The sequence below is a fragment of the Sus scrofa genome, chromosome 4, assembly GCF_054392235.1.
Source record: "Sus scrofa isolate SSC_HxYL_T2T_F1_AM1 chromosome 4, Sscrofa_HxYL_maternal_Yorkshire_Landrace_v2.0, whole genome shotgun sequence".
In the NCBI taxonomy this organism is placed as follows: Eukaryota; Metazoa; Chordata; class Mammalia; order Artiodactyla; family Suidae; genus Sus; species Sus scrofa.
The window spans coordinates 38,026,626-38,048,708 of record NC_139386.1 but is presented as its reverse complement, the minus strand read 5'-3'; the positions used below and the strand labels follow the sequence as shown (position 1 = coordinate 38,048,708).

General features: G+C 39.6%; 1 protein-coding gene across 1 annotated transcript in view; it reads right to left on the bottom strand.

The window, feature by feature from the left end:
* The window catches only part of STK3 (serine/threonine kinase 3), a 295,227-nt gene extending 280,866 nt beyond the window's left edge, over nt 1-14,361 (bottom strand). Inside the window, exon 1 of the mRNA XM_005655350.4 lies at nt 14,199-14,361. Coding sequence (XP_005655407.3) covers nt 14,199-14,224 — 26 coding nt within the window. The 5' untranslated portion in view covers nt 14,225-14,361. The remainder of the gene's footprint in view (nt 1-14,198) is intronic.
* Between the last annotated feature and the right edge of the window lie 7,722 nt (nt 14,362-22,083).

The window sequence follows — 22,083 nt, the reverse complement described above, 5'->3', positions numbered from 1 at the left end:
TAAGCAGCAGTTTAGAGAAAAGCTTAGCAATGAGAAGTGACAGATGACAGTAAAACACGAGTACAGATTTAGGAAAAAAACAGCTATAAGAAGCAACAAAGCTAACATACCAAAAAGGCATACTTGACTGTTTCTATAAACTAAAACTATGAACAGCTCCATGAACTTTTTTATAGCTTTTTATGAACTAAAATTTATTTTCAAAATAATTTTGAGTAATCAAAAAAAGCAAATGATTTACCTCAGAAGACTGAGTCAAGTGTCCTCACTTTGGAATGAAGTTCCATCAAAACTGGTTGTTTTAAAAGTGTTTTTAAAACATTTTAAGAGTATAATGCCGCGTTGCTGTGGCTCTGGCGTAGGCCGGTGGCTACAGCTCCGATTCAACCCCTAGCCTGGGAACCTCCATATGCTGTGGGAGCGGCCCAAGAAATAGCAACAACAACAACAAAAAAAGACAAAAGACAAAAAAAAAAAAAAAAAAAAAAAAAAAAAAAGAGTATAATGTTTGAAGTGTTTTACTTCATTTATTTGGAAAATCCATTATGGGAACACCACACTTTCCAGTTATGCTGAAAATCTTTAAAGTTATCACCATATCACTATTTTGGGAGACTGTTTCACGTCACATGACCTTTTTATAAATATTAATTAAAGCTGGCTAATCAGGTGCTATAAATGGGCAGGGTGATCCCATTTTCTTATCATGAACTGGTACTTGATTTCTCTCCTGTCAGAAGAAAAGAGAAAAAGACCTCTGAAGTACAATGAGACTCAAGTGCACTGAAGGAAAACTCAATCTACCAGGAAAAGAATATTATCAAAATACTTTTTTCTCAAGAGTTAATTAATTAGTACATATATTTTTAATTTCCACTGGAATTTTAAGAAATTCCATTGCTTCATATCATGTTTTTTCAAAATTCTTAGGAAATTACACAAACTATAAATAAATTTATTCAGAGCAATCATTTCTCTCACATCTCTTTCTATGATCCAGATTTCACTAATTATCAAAAATGTTTGAATAGATATTATCATTGGAAAATGGTTACTGACTGCTATTTGATTGCAGTGACAGACTAATTCACATACCAACTTACAAGTGCAACCTAATATATTTTAATACAGTAAGTAACTACACCAAAAATAATTCTTTCTAAAGTTAGGACACAGTGGCAAATGTAACTTACCAGCTATGTCACTGAGAGAAATATCTTATTTATTCAAAAGCACAAAAACACTTAACAAGAGGGGCTAATAGTAAAACTAAAAGGGAGTATATCTAATATCTGGATGTGCTTCATTTTACAATTCATCATACTATAGTCAGCTAGGGCTGGATTTAATAAAGCAGCCTCAACAGGCCCTTGAATTTCATTTGTTTGTCCACAGATATACTTTCATATATGCAAGTCAAGAAGGGCCAAAAGGAGTACCTTAAAAAATAAGCCTGAAATCTGATCTATCACTAGTAGTGTTATCTGTCTTGGATTCTTATATTTTCTCTTTTTCATTTAAGAAAAGAAGAAACTAGGTCACCTGAAACATTTAGAGGTGAGAAAGAAGTGAGGCTGGATATTAAGATAACAGTGGGTCAAACTGTAACTAGAGTAAGATAGAGAGAACCAAAGATAAAAATCCACTCTAAACAGTCTCTACCACAGAATCTGTCTATACATGTCCAATTTCTGACTCAAATTTAGAAACATAAATGTATGGTAAAGACTAGACCATAGTTTGAAACAATGAGTCAGTTCTCCTGCCTATAAATAAAACACGATTTTAAATAACACCTTATTAGTGCCCAGGTTAGGGTCTTGAAATACTATCTGTCCCTAAAAGTAGGGCGTACTGGAGAAGGCTGATTCCAGATCTAGGACAGGAGATGGACAAGATGAACCTTGAATATCTTATCACAGCCAACAGCAAAGAAGCTGTCAAAGAGCACTAGGGTCATGTTGTCTCCTGAACAGATTATCACTGATTAAAGGCAGGGCACTTTGAGCTTCAGCAAAAGTAACTGCAATGGATTAAAATCCATCAAATACATCTATATCCATCCACTCATAATCACATTTAAAAATGAAAAAGGAGTTCCCATCGTGGCTAAGTGGTTAATGAATCCGACTAGGAACCATGAGGTTGCGGGTTCGATCTCTGGCCTTGCTCAGTGGGTTAAGGATCTGGCGTTGCCGTGAGCTGTGGTGTAGGTTACAGACGCGGCTCAGATCCCCACGTTGCTGTGGCTCTGGCGTAGGTCAGTGGCTACAGCTCCAATTGGACCCCTAGCCTGGGAACCTCCATGTGTCGCAGGAGTGGCCCAAGAAATGGCAAAAAGACAAAAAAAAAAAAAAAAAAAAAAAAAAAAAAAAAAAGAACTGGTCCTCTTTGGAAGAAGAGAGGGATATGATTCATGATTCATTGTCTTGAAAACAGGTAAATAAAGGGAAAGATTCAAGCATTTTCCTCATCTTTCATTTATAAACTATACCACTGCATTAACTAAAGAGAGGATGAGAAAAGTGACTCTCTTCCACACCCACGGAATGCTCAAGTTCCCAGGCCAGGTACTGGACCCAAGCCACAGCAGTGATAACACTAGATCCTTAACCTGCTAGGTGACTAGGGAACTCTGAAAAGTGACTCTATAAAATTATTCCAACTGATAAATGAAAACAAAATGGTGTATTTAGAATTTTACTGTTTTGCAATGCTCAAGGAATTAACAGAAACAAGCATTAACTATCAACAGCTGCTAACATGGCAAAAAAGAGAGGCAACCAGACATTAAGTGACTCGTATAGTCTTACCAAACACCACCTGTAATAATGCCTAAGGGACTGAACTTGAGCCTGATCCAGTCTCTGGATCCGGCTGCCCATTTGCGGGAAATATGGAGGACCAAGGAATATGCTGAACTGTGCCTTGAGCAAGCAATCAGCAAAATCCAAGCTGTGGGAAACTACAATTCAAACAGCCTAGGTTCCTCAACAGGAAAAGAAAAGAGATGGAGGACCAATCTAAAGATTAAAAACAACAACTCATATAAAAGCTATTTTTAATCAATAAGACCAACCTACAGTGTTTAGCAATGCACATTTAAGTTATGACTATAGAAGTCAAGACAATGGTTACATATGGGGAAAGGTGGCTGCGGCTGGGTTTCTAGAGAGGGTGACAAAGTTCTGTTCTTAACTGGTGATTAAAAGGTGTCTTCCATGCAGTAATTCATCAAACCAAAAATTTGTTTTTTACTGATGTTTTATTTTGCAATAAAAAAGTTTAAATAACAGGTCACCTGAACATTCTAACATCTAACAAAGGCTTGGTATGTTTCCCATTCCCTAGTCTAATGTGATGAAAACAAGAGGTTGAAAAAAGAAGTCAGTGCCCATCATATCCTTCCTACCCACTTCTTTTAAGGGAACCACCTAAAATCACATTTTGGGCCAAAGAGACTCATAGTCCTAGAAGTTCAGAATTCTAAGAAAGAGACTATAGATACTCAACCAGTTCCTCTGCCAGCCTTTCTCTATCCCCCAAGTTGCTCAAACCCAAAACCTAGGAGCCAGAATTGACTCCTTTTTCCTCATTCCCCACATTTACTTTATCAGTAAGTCCTTTATTTCTAATTCCAAAATATCACTTAACTCTGTCCACTTCTCTCCATCACCACAGACTTCACCATTTCTAACCAAGAACTACTGCAGTAGCTTCCTCACTTGTTTCCCTGCTTTTATTCTTAACCCTCTACAACTTGTTCTACCCAAAGCAACCAGGGTGATCTTTTAAAAACATAAACTGCTTAAAATTCCACTTACAACCCTTTAATGACAGCCGACTACGCTGACTTAAATCCAAATTCCTTTTCATGGCCTGCTTCATTGAATCCTTGCCCATCTCTCTGACCTCATCTCCAACCACTTTCTCCCATTCTACAGCCCATAGTGGCCTCATTTCAATTCCTCCCACACACTAAACTCTTTCCCACCTCCAGCACTTCTCATAGCTTTTCCCTGTGCCTGAAATACTTCAGAATACTTCTCAACCTCAGGCTCATGGCTTAAATACTATCTACTCTGTGAAGATTCCTTCAACTGCCCTATTAAGCAAGTTCCACCATTTTTCTCTATCAATACATACTGCTTCTACTCTTCAACAGTGTATGTTCTAAGAGGGCCAAGATCTCATCTGTTTCATTTAACAATATACTCAGCATCTGGCATTTAAAAGGCAATCAATTATGCAGAAAAAGTCCAACAACTATTCATGATCAAAACTCTTAACAAAGTGGGTATAGAGGGAACATACCTTAATATAATAAAAGTCATTTACAACAAACCCACAGCAAACATAATACTCAATGGAGAAAAGCTGAAAGTCTTCCCTCTAAAATCTAGAACAAGACAAGTTTGCCCACTCTCACCACTTTTATTCAACATAGTATTGGAAGTCCTAGCCACAGCTATCAGACAAACAAAAGAAATAAAAGGCATCCAAATAGGAAGGGAAGAGGTAAAACTGTCACTGTATGCAGATGACATGATACTGTGTATAGAAAATCCTAAAGACTCCACACAAAAACTACTCGAACTGATCAACAAATTCAGCAAAGTAGCAGGATATAAGATTTTTTTTTTAGGATATAAGATTAATATGCAGAAATCAGTTGCATTTCTATATGCTAACAATGAAATAGTAGAAACGGAATTCAAAAATACAATACCTTTTAAAATTGCACACACAAAAATCAAATACCTAGGAATAAACCTGACCAAGGAGATGAGAGACTTACATGCCGAGAACTATAAAACATTAATCAAGGAAATTTAAGAGCATTCAAAGAAATGGAAAGATATTCCATGCTCCTGGGTTGCAAGAATTAATATTGTAAAAATGGCCATTTCTACCCAAAGCAGTCTACAGATTCAATGCAATCCCTACCAAATTACCCATGACATTTTTCACAATCCAAAAATTTATAGGCAACCACAAAGGACCCAGAATTGCCAAAGCAATCCTGAGGAACAAAAACCAAGCAGCAGGCATAACTCTCCCAGACTTCAGGCAATATTACAGAGCCACAGTCATCAAAACAGTGTGGTACTGGTACCAAAACAGACATACAGACCAATGGAACAGAAGAGAGAACCCAGAAATAAACTCAGACACCTATGGTCAATTAATCTTTGACAAAGGAGGCAAGAACATAAAATGGGGGAAAGACAGTCTTTTCAGCAGGTGGTGCTGGGAAACCTGGACAGCCACACGTAAATCAATGAAGCTGGAACACACCCTCACACCATGCACAAAAATAAGCTCAAAACGGCTTAAAGACAAACATAAGACAAGATACCATCAAACTCCTAGAAGAGAACAGAGGCAAAACATTCTCAGATATCAACCTTACAAGTGTTTTCTTGGGTCAGACACTCAAGGAAGCAGAAATAAAAGCAAAAATAAACCAAGGGGACCTAATCAAATTGACCAGCTTTTGTACAGCAAAGGAAATCATTAAAAAAAAAAAAAAAAAGACAACAACGGAATGGGAGAAAATATTTTCAAATGATGCAACTGACAAGGGCTTAATCTCTAAACTATACTAACAACTTATACAACTCAACGGCAAAAGAGCCAACAACCCAACTGAAAAATGGGCAAAAGGCCTGAAGAGATATTTCTCCAAAGAAGATATACAGATGGCCAAGAGGCACATGAAAAAATGCTCAACATCACTAATTATTAGAGAAGTGCAAATGAAAACTACCAAGAGGTACCACCTCACACTACTCAGAATGGCCATCATTAATAAGTCCACAAAGAACAAATGCTGGAGAGAGTGTGGAGAAAAGGGAACCCTCCTGCACTGTTGGTGGAAAACAGTATGGAGGTTCCTCAGAAATCTATACATAGAACTATCATATGACCCAGCAATCCCACTCTTGGACATATATCTGGACAAAACTCTACTTAAAATAGACACATGCACCTGCATGTTCATTGCAGTACTGTTCACAATAACCAAGACACAGAAACAACTTAAATGTCTATCAACAGATGATTGGATTAATACGATGTGCTATAGATACACAATGGAATACTACTAAGCCATAAAAAAGAACAAAATCATGCCATTTGCAGCAAGATGGATGGAACTAGAGACTCTCATCCTGAGCGAAGTAAGTCAGAAAGAGAAAGACAAATACCATATGATATCACTTATATCTGAAATCTAATATATGGCACAAATGAACCTTTCCACAAAAAAGAAAATCATGGACATGGAGAACAGACTTGTGGTTGCCAAGAGGGAGGGGGAGGGAGTGGGAAGGACTGGGAATTTGGGATTAATAGATGCAAACTATTGTCTTTGTAATGGATAAGCAATGGGATCCTGATGTACAGCACTGGGAACTATGTCTGGTCACTTGTGATGGATTAGGATAATGTAAGAAAAAGAATGTATACATGTATATGTGACTGGGTCAACTCACTGTGCAGTAGAAAATTGACAGAACACTATAAATCAGCTATAATGGAAAAAATAAAGGTCATTATAGGAGTTCCCATCATGGCTCATTGGTTAACGAATCCAACTAGGAACCATGAGGTCGCAGGTTTGATCCCTGGCTTTGCTCAGTGGGTTAAGGATCCGGCTTTGCAGTGAGCTGTGGTGTAGGTTGCAGACGCAGCTTGGATCCTGCATGTCTCACAGGCCTGTGGCTACAGCTCTGATTAGACCCCTAGCCTGGGAACCTCCATATGCCACAGGTGCAGCCCTAGAAGAGACAAAAAGACCAAAAAAAAAGAAAAAAAAAAAGTCATTATAAAAAAAAAAAAGGTAATCATTTAATAATTACTGAATATATGAATAAATGAGCAAATTAATGAATTCAAGGATGACAGCCAATCAGTGAGTAAAGAAAGTCAGTTTTCAGAAAGAAAAAGGAGAATGGGTCAACCCAGAAGACTGGAAAAATAACGTGGCTCCAGGGAGAAAGAGTCAAGAAAAGTTGAGGTAGGCTCCTACAGAGTCGCTGCTTTTTCCTGGGTCCCAGTGCACATAAAACCTTGTGTGCTCCCTCCAAGAGTGGAGAGTCTGTTCCCCCCAGTCCTGTGGAGCTCCCACACTCAAGGTACACTGGCCTACAACTCCAAATACTCTCGGGGTTCCTTCTCTGAAGGCCAGACCCCCAGGCTAGGGAGCCTGATATGGGGCTCCGAACTCTTACTCCTATGGGTGAAACTCTGTGACATAATTATTTTCCAGTTTGTGGGTCACCCACCCAGCAGGTAAGGAATTTGATTACATCACAAAAGCACCCCCTACTGTCTTGCTGTGGTTTCCTCTTTGTCTTTAGGTAGAGAATATCCTTTTTGTTAGGTTCCAGTCTTTTTTTGTCACTGCTTGTTCAGTAGTTAGTTGTGATTTTTGTATTTTCAGGAGAGGAGGTGAGCTCAAGTCCTTTTACTCTGCCATCTTGTCTCCCCTCCCTACATTCTATATTTTGAATAGAGAAACTACTCATAGAATCACACATGCTCAACAATTTCCCCAATTTTGTAAGTGTGTATGTGTATAATCAAGACACTAATATTTATATCAACATATCTGAAAAATTTATCTTGCGTCTTTACTAAGATGTCTGTTATCATATAAAATCTATAGACTAATTCAGAACTCACATACAATACTACCATGTGTACGACTGTATTATCATTAATGCTAAGAGCTTTCTGCAATTCTCATTTATCTATTAAGTCATTTTTTTAAGATGTATCCTTTGATGTACTTTTAAGCAGTTCAAGGTAATCTGTACCTTAATTTCATGGCATGCAAACAATGGACTTATTTTTAATTTTCGTACATATCCGTTTACATATATGTTACTTTCATTTATTCGACTTAAGAGTCTACATAGAAAAAAAGCTGTAAGAAGACATTTCAAATATAGACTCTTTGTTCTATAACATGAGCTGAAAGTTTCTTCAAATCAGAATAATCCTAACATATGAGGCAATTCAAACAAAATCACAACAGGAAAGAAGCTTGGGAATAAAAAAGAAAATTTATATCAGATAGTATAAATTTTCTCTTTAGAAGAAAAAGCCAAAGACCTTTGGTAGATAGAGAGGGTGGAGCTGGTAGGGAGTCAGAAATTGAGGTCATCATAATTACAGTGGGATATTTCCAGTGCATGGGGTCATTCTAAACCAGAAGGCAAAAGAACTTTTGCCTCAAAGAAACCTTCATGAACTACATTTTCCTTTACAAACTCTGTCAGTCACCATGGGTAATTTCTCATTTTCCCATACTTTAATTGGGACATATAAAAAGTGTTCAAAATACAGTCATTTCTAAATAATGGTTTTCTCTCTTCCCTTTACCTCTCCTCTTTTTAGACTCTTAAAAATATCTCTATTATATGTACAGCTCGTGACAATTATACCACTCTGAATTCCTTTGGCAATGCCCTCATCAAGCTTTTAGGTATCAGGAAGAGTGTTGAAAATGAAAGGTTTCCTCACTGTAACAACTACATACACCAACAATGTTTTTCCAAACTACAGATCACAACTGATTTTCAAACTGCAGATCACATCATGAAAATAATTTGGTGGGTCATGAATAGCAACTTTTCAATGAACTCGATCAGAATTAAAAATAGAAAAATATCAGAAAACATGGCAGAAAGTACATTTCATGAAAATCCTATTTTAATTTATATATATATATATATATATATATATATTGGTCTGTACTGGGTCTCATCATTAGAATTTTTTTTAAAAAATTCAAAGTGAGAATATATGATGGCCTGATGTGACAGAACCTCTAGCTCTACACAGACTTCTTTGAAACCAGAAACATTAAATTCTAAGCACATTCCCCCCCATAAACAAATGAGAAGTGCTCAATTTAAACCAATTATTATTAAAGCTTCACTAATACACATTTCTGGAATGCATACAAGAATTTTTTGGGATTACTTCAGAAAAAAAATTTCAACCTAGCTGTGTTTAACATATGTTTACCTTTTTCTTTACATTTCCAACAAATTCCAAAAGTACTAGTATATGCTCTATCTCGGCCCCTTAAAGAACAATAGATAAATTAATCATTGCCTAGAGTTGAATAAGATGGAGTTTATCTCCTTTTTGAATGTGCAGCTGGGGTTTGCTCACCAGGAACTGCTCCAAATGTTGTCATACTCCTCTCTCCAGGAAGGAAAAGCCAATTGATTGTTCCCATTTACAGGGCCTAAATCAATTCTAATGGAGTTGGTGCCATCCTGGATTAACCAAGAAAAGCCAAAGTGAGGACAGATATGCTTTAGGGACCAAGTCATTAATGCAAAGAAATGCTCCTGTTTGCTGGATTATTCTCCCACTGGACCACTTAGAACACCTCTTCCACTTGCCTGCCTCTAAAGTTGGAAGATTCCCCCAACTCCCTGAGGCCACTGCCTTTGTTTTTAAGAGTTCTTCAAGTTCATCTTCTTAAAGACAACTCCAGCTCCCCAGATTGTGAATCTCTCTGATAATAAGCACACAAGAATTTTACTTTCTAACATTTATCTCTGTTCCTAATTTCCAGCCTAAGGTCAGAGCCACTGATGCTACAGGCAGATATGGGTTCTTCATGCTGAGGAACATATAATTACCTTCTACCTTACCCTTCTATACCCTTTTCCCTTTACCTTGGCTTTTTCATTCCATGATAATCTATCTTCTGACTGATAATCCATTCACTCAGAGCAATACTTTCTTTCCCTTATGAAATGATTGTTTTCTTACCTTCACTCTTCATCTGTGTGAATGCACTTTGTAACCCTAACATTTTGACTTTGATCTTCAACTATACGTCCTCCAAACTAACTACCTTTTCACAGTAAAAAAAAAAAAAAAATTGCCATAGAATCCAACTATAGCTGAAATCAAAGAACCCTCCTTATCTTGAGAGTAAATAAGGTAAAGGAGTTTACTTTCTTATTATCCATCCAGTGTTTTCACTGTTCCACATTGACTTGTCCTCCAATTATAACTTAATCAATGAATTTTTAATTTTAAATAATTATTAATCTTATAACCTAACAGGAATAAGGCCTATTTGGCAAAGTCTATCTTTCCAGCAAAGATATTCCATCCTCTCTTTGACAAGTACTGGGTATAACTACCTACCCTCCAGCAGCAAGTGTTCTCATGCTGCCCATCTATCTATCATAAGAGACCTACCTTCCCTTCTATGAATGTTCTACTTGGAGAAGAGCCTGTGTTTGGTCACTTCCCCTTTTACCTACCAAAACTTACCTATTCTGTGATCATTTCTTTGCCATCCAGTAGTTTCCCTACAAAGCAATCTGATAAGCTCAACCTACCAAAATACTAACAATTAATAACCATTTAATGGATTTCTCTTCTCAGATGGACTTCATTTCAATAAGGACTTTTAAAGCCCTCTGTGACAGAACTGTTAAGGAAATCTGGGGAATCTAAAGGCCATTCTGATCCTCAAGTCAGTGCCATGGGTGACCACATCTATTGCCTATGTTTAACACGAGCCTTGTTGGGGAGACCAAATCAATAATGTGAAGGTAAGAGGGACCTAACAGACCATCCAGTCACTAGATTCTCAGATCTGGCTGCACACTGGAATCTCTAACTCCCAGATGATACCCAAAGAAGGAAATTTCAAAGTCAGTGACAAAGCTGGGCCTAACACCCAGGCCCAATGCTATGTCAGATATATTAGAACAGTACATTGAAAGTATAAAGACAAGTATGGAAATGACAAATACACAATTCGGAACAGTGACAACCCTTTGGGGGTTGGGAGGGGATGCAACTGAGAAGAAATATACTTAGGGGGCTTCAATTGCATTGGAGATATTTTATTTCTAGAGCTGGGTAATGACAGGTAAGTATTTACTAAATTAGTCCCCATTATCTTTTGGATGTCTAAAATTCTGAAATTAAAAAAAGAACAATTTGAAGATGAATACTCAAATGGACATCATATGAGGAATACAGAGAGGTATCTTAGGCTAGATTGTACTCAAATAAGATACTTTATGAAGCAGGTCTTGAAGAATGAATAAAACATAGATTACTGGCAAAAGATAACAAAAACTTTTCTAAAGGAAACACAAAGGCAAAGGTGGAAGTACCTAGCCTATAACCTACTTAAAGAACAACAGGGAAACTTTAGAAGGGCAGATTCAGCTTGGAGAAGTAACTAAAGGCTGGGGGTTAAAGTTGAGAACAAGTGAGGGGGGACCTTGTCAACTAATGAGCCCCAATCCAAAAAAAATAAAAAGAGTAGAATGACTAAAGTAATGTTTTAGCAAAATAAATCAGAAGCCACATGCAGGATGAACTAAAGCAGCGTTCTGTGAATCGTTAGGTTCTGTAGGACCCCAAAAGGAGAACAGAAGGAAATAAGGCACTGGGAACCAGGTTCTGGTGCCCTGACTCTACTCCAAAGAACGCCCTTGTGCTGTTGAAATATTTCTGCTATTAAAATTTTTTGATAATCACTGGATTACAGTGCCTAATTGGAAAGCACCGCTATAAATCAACAGTGAGGATCTTAAAACCCTGGAATGGGGTAGTAGGCATGGAAATTAAAGTGGGGGGGAAATGAATCCACAGACTTTTTGATGAAAAATTTGACAGGATCTAGTGACAAACTAAATAGGATAATGAAAGAATGGAGCTACATGAAAAAATCAAAAATACTAACTGAGCACACAGACTTGATCATCAGTAACATACATGTGACCATGTAAAAATGTCTGCACCTTAAGTAAGTGCTACTCAAGGCAGAAAATAAAAGTGGCATTCTTACAGGGATTAAGAAGAAAACAAGCAAAAGGGACCAGAAGATTATAGAAAGAGATGACCACCACATCATGGAATGCTAAGAAAGCAAGAGAGAGTTCTGAAAAAGAGGCATCACTGTCTATAATGAGAGGGTGCACAACCCTTGGAGCCCATCAGGCCCAGGGTTCTGGCACCTTCTCCACCTGATCAAGTTATTTAATCTCTCCAGGCTTCATTTAATAAAGAAAATATAAAGAAATAACTAACATATTATGAATCACTGTGCTAAGTGCTTTACATATGACCTCATTTTTCTCCTCAAATCACACTTTACAGATGAAGAAATTTAAGTCTGACCTAGCATAGTCAGCTACAGAGCCAAGATTCCTATTTCTTGGGACAATAAAGTATAAAAATGTAAACACAGGCATTCCCTGATGGCCTAGCAGTTAAGGATTCAGCACTGTCACTGCTGGGGTTTAGGTTCAATCCCTAGCCCAGGAACTTCCATATGCCTGGAGGGCACAGCCAAAAAAAAAAAAAAAAAAAAGAATGCATATATAAAATTCCTGGCAAATAGTAAGACCTCAAAAAAAGGCAGCTATATTTCATTATTAGAGGGTAATGATTAAGGGGGAAACACAAAACCTCACTGTCGGTTATCCCTGCCATAGCCTTCTACGTGACGAACTCTCTTAGTTTCTTGCCTATAAAACAGGATTAATGTCTGTAATCCTAACGACTCTATAGGGCTGCTATAAAGATTAAATGATATTACAAAAAAGAAAATGTTATGAAAAAATATGAAGAGATATTCAAATACATGGGATTGCCACATATCTTTAGCTCTTTAAAAATGCTTTCCTGGATCAACATGTCTCTCTGAAAAGAGCTAAAAATAAGTTGCTCAAATGTGTAACCACCACTTTGAAAAGTATAAGTCAGCATGGAATGCTGACATATACTACACACACCTCCCCCCACCCCTCCAGGCTCTCCCGTGTCCCTGCAGGGGCAGGGGTTCTCCAACACCCAGAGTGAAACTCTGATAACTTAGAGCAGAGCTAATCCATACAGAGCTTCTACTTCCATTCAGAGCTGTTCACCTTGGCCTTAAAGTACTATCGCCAAGGTGCCCCTTACAGCCATTCAGAAACAAAATGGGGGAAAAACTGTATCCAGTTTTCTTCTATAGTATTAAAACTGGGTACCCAATCAATATTAGAATTGGGATATTGTAGAATGCCAGAAAAGAATCTATCAAGGGCTCTGCATGACAGCAGGTCTCTTTTGGAAACTTCTCCACAACCCCCCTTTCGCACCTGAACAGATGGTTTCCAAGCCTCAAGGCTCACATGTCCAGTGACACAATTCACAACAGCTCACAGAGTTTCTATCTTTTTAATTATTTCATGTTCTTGAATATACCACCTTTCACTTAAACTCTCTAGGTATCAAAACACTCTAGTCCTCACCAAAAGCATCATCTGGGAGAGAGATTAATACTCTTATTTTATAAATGAAAAATGAAAGACTTAAATGTTTTATCCAATATCAGTGGACTGATTCATTGTTGGGTGTGGGGACGCACACTGAGAATAAATATCTATGGAAAGCCTTGATTTAGCTTCCCAAGAGCACTTCAAATATCAGTTCAAAAGTATCTACTGTGTACTCTTACACATCCAGTATATCAAAGAATAAATATAAACAGTAAATATCAAAGCATCACTGTTTTTACATGCTAAAAAAAAACAAACAAAAAAAACCAAACCTGTATGGGGGGTGGGGTTCTAATTTAAGATTTCTGTCTTGCATCCATAAATACTTTTGAACGTGTGGAGGAAGGGGGAGGAACACCTGTCAGTGCAGCACATCTACAATAAGTTTTACAGACACTGTAGCTAACACACTGTAGCTATTAATATTTAATTCCTTGAAGTGTAAGTAAACAGCCCGCTTTCTCAAAAAAAGGGGGGTGCATATTATGGAAAACATTTGACAAGAAAGCCTATAGTAAGAAGTCCAATAATTTCCTAGTTTTACGTCCCCCAGCTTCGTGAACTTGCCACGAGGGAAAACTCTGCCCGCCCCAGGAGTCCAGCCGCTGGGCGCCCGGCGCTGCCCACCGACTTTCCACGCGCTCCAGGCCCGGCGGGCCGCAGGGGAAACGAGACTCGGCCTCCCTCAGGGTCCCCTCGCCGCACGGACCGACGCGGCCCTACACTCGGACCGGCCTCGAGACCCCCGGAACTCCAGGCTCCCGGCCCGGCAGTCAGGGAAGGGGTCGCGATCCAGCCCGGCCTAGCGGCCCCCGCCCAGCGGCCGCCGGCACCGCCTCCCTCCTTCTCCTTGCTCCCCGCGTTCGTTACCTCTTGGGCGCCGGCGGCTGCTCCATGGCGGCCGGGGGCAGAAGGAGGGACCAGGTGGGCGGCGAAGGCCGGAGTCGGGCAAGGAGCCGAGGAACCGGCCAGCCGAGCCCAGGGAACCACAGAGGGAAACTCCAGGAACTCGGACCAACTTTCCCGTAACTCCGCGGCGGATCCCCCTCCCGCTTGCGAAAGCGGCTCCTCCCGGCCCGCCCCGCCCCTCCGCCGGGGGCCGCAGTCCTGGGAGGGTGGGCGGAGCCGGCCGCGGCCCAGGCGTGGTAGGCGGAGCCAGGCGCCGGGGAGGGCTGCCAGTGGGCGGGGCCGGGGGCGGAGGCAAGGGGCCAGCCACTGGGCGGGGAGGAGAGAAAAGGAGCTGGGATTGGAATGGGGAGAGGGTGAGGCCTAGTCGGGTCCCAGAGCCTCTGCTTGCTGGCCTGGGGCATTCCTTTGAAGTGGGCCAAAGCTGCCGCTCCTCACTTGCCTTCATTGCTTTTGCCCCAATCAGATTTGACTCATTTCACTGGATTTCTCAAGAATACCTCCCAAACATCTTCAGCAGCCTTTTGAAGTACTAGCTGCCGACACTTCCCTCTCTAGTTCTCTTTATAATTATTGGTTATGTTTTCCCCCAGCCATCCCCCACTACGAGGGGTGCTTCTGGAAGTTCTTGTTTGATTTTAATTGTGGACAAACTCCTCGCAATAATTATGTCTAATTACAAAGAAAATAATTACTGCAGTGAGATCTCTCATGCACTGGATTCAGTGCACTGCTGGCAAACCTGTCACAGATTATGGTACATAGAAAAGTACTCAAGAAGAGTTTCTTTCCTTCCCTTTTGCCACCCTCACCCTCACCTGTCCCCAAGACATTTGTAATTTGACTCCTTCATGCATCCATATTGTGTGTGTACCATTTAACCTTAAATTTCATCTATAGAGGGTTTTTTGTTTTTTTGTTTTTCTTTTCTTTTTTTTTTTTTTAGGGCCTCACCCACAGCATATGGCCAGGCTAGGGGTTGAATCAGAGGTGTAGCTGCTGGCCTACACCACAGCCACAGCAACACAGGATCCAAGGCACATCTGTGACCTTCTCCACAGCTCACAGCAACACCAGATCCTTAACCCACTGAGCAAGGTCAGGGATCAAACCTGTGTCCTCATGGATACAAGCCTGCTTCGTTAACTGCTGAGCCATAACAGGAACTCCTATAGGTATCTTTCTTATGACCTTACATGGTGCTATGTAATGACCTAGCTTGTTTTTGTCAGAAATTGTCACGATGAAGATTAAAACAAAAGGTATGAAGAGAATGTTGTGAACATTAATCCAAATTATACTTATGTATGGAGACAGTCCTCCTTTTACGTTATTTTAAGTTTTTTCTATGTAATAAAATTACATGATTTATTTTCAAACCATTTTATTCTCCCCCTAAACTTAAAGTTTGTTAAGGCCATTTCCTGTTTGTTTAGGTCATTTTTTAAATTATAGTTGATTTACAATGTTGTGCCAATTTCTGCTGTCAGCAAAGTGACTCAGCCATGTGTGTGTGTGTGTGTGTGTGTGTGTGTGTGTGTGTACACATACCTCTTTTTCTTGTATTATCTTATAATATCTATTATAAGACCATTCAACTCATTGTTGAAACCTAAAGTCAAATTCTATGGACAGGAGAGATTATTACAGAATTTATACTTGTTTGCATTTATTAAAGATCCACAGTCTAACAGTTCAGAAGTAACAAGACAATCATTAAGATGTCAAAGCTAGGAAAAACCTTCGAAATTACTTCATTCTGTCCCTCACACTCACCCTCACTTCCATGCTCTAGTCCCATCTCCTTATACTTTATCAGAAAAAAATCTCTTTCAGGGAAAATCATTGTATCTTTTTTGAAAACTGACACGTTTTTAATGGGCTCAAATTATAACACTTTTTTTTTTTTTTTTTTGGTCTTTGTAGGTTCACACCTGCAGCATATGGAAGTTCCCAGGCTAGGGGTCGAATCAGAGCTACAGCTGCCAGCCTACACCACAGTCACAGCAATGCCAGATCAGAGCCACATCTGGGACCGACACCACAGCTCACAGCAACACTGGATCCTTTAACCCACTGAGCGAGGCCAGGGATCATAGCCGCATCCTCATGGATAGTAATCAGATCCCTTACCGCTGAGCCACAGTGGAATTCCAAAATTATAATATACTTTAAAAGATGGATTAAATTGTGTTACTAACCTTAATCTCATGGAAGCCTTTCCCAATCAAACCAGCCGAACCACCACCCCACTACCTCCAACACTTCAATTATGAAAGAGATGCCTCTCTTCCATGCCCCCATAATCCACTCTACTGGCTTTTTTAGGATTCTTATCACACTGTATTGAAGTTCTATTTATTTGACTGTCATCTCAACCCAACTGTGAGTCTGTTGAGAACCAGACTGTCTTTATTCTCTCCTATCCCTTGCATAACAAGTACCTGACACACAGCAAGGGCACCAGATTGGGTAGCTTCCTTTTACTTCCTTAGATTCACTCTCCATCCTTCTCCATCTGCTCTTTGCCCTGGGGCCAACCTGTATGACTGGCATCATTGGGCTCTCAGCTCTCTGACTTATGTTTGAGTCAGATGATAGGGAGACCCAGTAGGAGATCATGTAAGAAGAAAAGAATGTAATTTCAGGCTATTTATTCCCCTGGTTCCTTTCCTGCAAGGTCTCCTAGGGCCCAACTCTCCTAATCCCTTTGGGCCTGAGGGTGGTGACTGCTCTGCAATTCTCTGGATTCCTCCTCTATTCCCCACACCCCCTAGACCTCAACCCTCCTCCTATGGCCCTAATTTGAGTGTACCTTCTAAAGGGTTTTCTACTGAATTAAATTGATAGACACCCATAAAGAAGGTTTGTGGAAGGAAGAGGAATAATATCAGAAAGTAAATATCTGAGGTCTCCCCTCAACCCAAAAGGGAGAGCGCTAACAATTGTTGTGTGACCCCAATGGGATCAGACACTTGGCCCACATGCTCTCATTAAACCCTTGAAACTGCCTTGTTTGCTAGTTATTTCTGCTTTAAGTGAAGAAATTGAGGTTCAAATGGGTGGAGGGAGTTATCCTAGGCCACACAGAAAATCTGCATTCTAACCCATGCCCTTATAACTCCAAAGCCATGCCTTATCCCCCTGTAAGTCATTCAATAAATGCTAACTGAGCAATCGTGTATGTAGGCACTGTCGTGGGCACTGGGGATCCATGAGTAAAGAAATTTGACAAAAATCCCTGTCCTCGTGTTGTTTACATTCTGGTTGGTGAAACATAGTAAGACAAATAAGTAATCAAAAATGTTCAGTACTGAGGGAGTGCTTGCTATGGCAAAGTGAGTTAGGAATCCGACTGCAGTTGCTCGGGTTGCTACAGAGGTGTGGGTTCTACCCTGTCTTGTGCAATGGGGTAAAGGATCCAGTGTTGTGGCAGCTGCAGCTTAGATTCAATCCCTGGCCCGGGGAACTTCTATATGCCTCTGGTGTGACCATGAAACCAGTATATATGTGGATGTATATAGTACTGACATCTGCTAGGACGAAAAATAAAATGGAGAAAGAGAAAATAAAGTGGAGGGGAAGGGATGGAACTTGGAAAGCATGGCCAGAGGGGGCCTTCATGAGAGGGTGATTGAGGAGGAAGAGCGGAGGAGAGCCCTGCTGAGCGCTGTAGGAAGATAACTGTGAGGCGGAGGGAACACTTAGTCTACAGCCCCGAGGCCAGTGGGCCTGGTGTGTTCTGTGTTACAGAATAAAAGGAATTGTTTTTCCCCTGAATTACTCAGGGAAGAAAAAAAAAAAAAAAGACTCAACTCTCTGTTTTAATTTGTCTATGGCAAGCCAGCCTGGGGATTCCAAGAAGGAAAGCAAAGAAATCATCTTTCAACTTGCAAATAAGAAGCAGCAGCACTCATGAACAAAAGAAAGCTGGAGGAAAATTTGAGATTCAGATAAGGGTCACTCAGCTTCACTTAACTGTGAAAGCAGCATAATCTGTTCCTGCTTCTGACCTTCCAACTGGAATCGAAATTAAGTGTGCACTTTAATTATACTAGCAAACAGCCCACTGGAATTCCCAACTGAATGCTCTGAGAAATAGCAGAGAGATTTTCAGTTTGGAACTGGGTTCCTTTGAAAAGCAAAAGTGCGTTTGTTGTCAGTGAATACATACACTGCCGTGTTTTATAGGTAGAAAAAAATTTTTTTTAATTTAAAAAAATTTCCTTGCTATACTGGTTGCTGCTATTTATTAAAACTGCAATTGGATGACTCATTTTTTCCTCAATTTTCTACTTATTTGAAAAATAATACTAATTAATCAACTTAATCCTTTTTATCAAGAAGAGTTTGGGACAAAGGGAAGACACTGCTCCAATATGTTACATTACATAACTTTTTATTTGCTAGGGAATTCAAAAGTTTTTCCTATAAAAAAAGCAGATTTACAAAGCCTTTTCACTTGATCTCTTTCCTCTTTTCTAACTTATTTTATAGTTAGCATTGAACTAGTATGTTGCATTGAATTCAACCACTATCCTCTTGTATCATAGCAATCTTAAGTGAAAATGAAAAAGGCACATAAAATTAGAGCTGAGTTTTGGTATTTTTGTTGTTGTTATCTTTTTTTTAAAAAGGGCTGCATCTGCGGCATATGGAGGTTTCCAGGCTAGGGGTCCTATAAGAGCTGCAGCCGCCAGCCTACGCCACAGCCACAGCAATGCTAGATCTGAGCTGAATCTGCAAGCTACACCACAGCTCACGACACTGCCACATCCTTAACCCACTAAGTGAGGCCAGGGATCGAACCCTCATCCTCATGGGTGCTAATCGGGTTTGTTAACTGAGCCATGACAGGAATTCCTAGTGTTATTTTTTAAAATAGTTTGATCTTGTTATCCCCCTGAAAGGCTCTCCGGTACTCCCAGGGGTACCCAGATCACACTTTGAGAACCACCAATCTACACTAGATTTATTTAACGAAGACCTATGGAGGAAAAGATATAGAAGATACAGAATAGGGCTCGGTGAAAATATAGAATATGTATTCATGTGAGTAAAATAATGACTCAAGTCTGTATGTAATAAACTATCACTAAGTTCTATCGCTTTACTCAGAAAAAAAGTGCTGTAGTTTAAATTGATCTGGGCTGGAGTGAAGCAAAACAAAAATTCCTTCCATTTTACAAAATCCACCCTCCTTATGTACATCAGTTATAAGGAGAAAATCAGTTTCTGTTATATACAAATTTAAGTTCCAGGGCAAGCTGAAGATCTCTCAAAACACAGCAATGATTAAGACAATGAACATGGGGATAGAACAAAGCAAAAGACAGAAACGGATGTTAATAACCTGGTAAAATCCACAACTTAAGGCCTTTCCCTGGTCTACTTTTAGTTACATTAATATAAGGAACTTAGGGAGTTCCCTTCGTGGCTCAGCGTTTAAAATTCCCAACTAGGATCCATGAGGATGTGGGTTCGATCCCTGGCCTCGTTGAGTGGGTTAAGGATCTGGCATTGCCATGAGCTGTGGTGTAGGTCACAGATGTAGCTTGGATACTGCATTGCTGTGGCTGTGGTGCAGGCCAGCAGATGCAGCTCTGACTTGACCCCTAGCCTGGGAACCTCCATATGCTGAGGGTGCAGCCCTAAAAAAGCAAACAAACAAACAAAGAATCTGAGAACTTGAAAACAGATTGACAGAGATGATGAAGCTGAAGAACAGAGAGAAACAAAATAAAAATTAAAGGAGACTTAAGGAAATGTGGTATACTGTATATGTAACAGGAGCAACATAAGAAGCAGAGAGAGGGCCAGAATAAATATTCACAAAAATAAGCCTGGAAAACATCTCAAATTTGCTTTAAAAAAAAAAAAAAAAAGGCACTTTTCACAGTAAACTAATCAGTGCTGTTTCATAACTTCTCTTTTTGTAATTCCTTTTTATTCCTACCTACGGTCTCTGAACAATTTCTAACTTGACTAAATTAAACAGAAAGAAAACTTGTTTACTTCTAGGCCAACAAAGCTAGAAGACCACTCCTAGACTGATATGCAGTGGTGACAGCAGTTAATGCTTTTGAAAAACTGGACAATGAGACTTATAGTAACAGGGGAAAAAGCAGGGAGACACACGTTTAACAGAGAGATGCGGGAATAAAATTGAGCCACACTTAAACCAGGCTTAGTGTGTGCTAGATTCCAACTGAACTCAAATCCAACTTCTCAAAGCTTGGAGAGATGTAGATTTTCATTAACAAGTCTCAGGCACGTGCCAAGGATGGAATCATCTGGCACATTAACAGGGCACAGTGTCAAAAAATCTTTTTTACCCATCTTTCTCCCTTCGAATCTCACGAGAGCTATCCAAATCAACTTTCCCTGTTCCCTGAACTCAAGTGCTTCCCTCTTGTGATCCTCATTCACCTTCCCGCTTCCTCCCTGCAGCTGCTACTTCAAGCCCTTAATTCGATCTCCTCTTCAGTTCCGTGGCTCTTCTAGTTCTACTAATCATAGCGCTGGGAGACAAGAAATGAAGGATCCTTCCTTTAAGGCGGCTGGAGAAGCAGGAAGAAGAAAGACTGTGAACCTTCAAACTTTAATATTTGTGTCCCTATCAAGCATTCTTTCAATCCACATTTACTTATTAAGTTGCCAGGCACAGGCAATGAGTTTCCCTGCCCCCAAACTACAGGTTTTCCCATTAAAAGTTTTACCTTGCTCCTTCTCTTGAATTTCTTTCCAAAGGGAGCAATTCCCTTACAGAAGGTAATTTTTTGCTTAACGAAATAATTATTTTACAAAAATTACCCATGGAATACTTTTACATGGCTAATTTCCCTCAAGAATTTAAATTATGATTTCAATTTCAGTGTTCACTGAGAAAGAGGTTAAGAGGACTATGGTTTTGGAGTTCCCGTCATGGCGCAGCAGAAATGAATCCGACTAGGAACCATGACATTTTATGGGTTCGATCCCTGGCCTTGCTCAGGGGGTTAAGGGTCCAGTGTTGCCGTGAGCTGTGGTGTAGGTTGAAGACGTGGCTCAGATCCCGCATTGCTGTGGCTGTGGTGTAGGCCAGCAGCTGTAGCTCTGATTGGACCCCTAGCCTGGGATCCTCCATAAGAAGGGTGTGGCCCTAAAAAAAGCAAAAAAAAAATGACTATGGTTTTTATAATCTCTTTTGAAACAATCAAAAGTCTTAGAAAAAAATTATCTAAAGGGCACCTTGCCCCTAAGAGCATCATTGATAAATCAATCAATCAATCAATCAATCACCACTGACAAAGGTAGATTATCTTTTCATACTTAGCCATAAATAAGGTGGGGAAAAGTAAGAGACAAGTTTTGAACACAGATTTATTTATGAAATCATTTTTTAAAGTGAATTCAAGAGTAAGAGCACTGAAAACATAGGTATACACAACTTACTAATTTCTTAGTTAGCTATCACTACATAACAAATTACCCCATTATTATTTCATAGATTCTATATGCCATTCCAGGGTCTCTCAAAAGACTGTAGTCAAGGTGAAGGCCAGGACTACAGTCACTCCCAGATTTAAATTGTAAATGTAAAGTAATCCCAATTTTAAAAATATGTAAGAAGATCTTTTAGAATTGAGCAAGCTTAACTCAAGTTCAAATAAAAAATCTGAAAAAGAATGAATGTGTTTGTATATAACTGAATCACTTTGCTATACACCTGAAAATAACACAACATTGTGAATCAACTACCCTCCAATATAAAGTGAAATTTTAATTAAAAATGAGAAAAAGGAGTTCCCATCGTGGCTCAGTGGAAACGAATCTGACTAGCATCCATGAGGACGCAGTTTCCATCCTG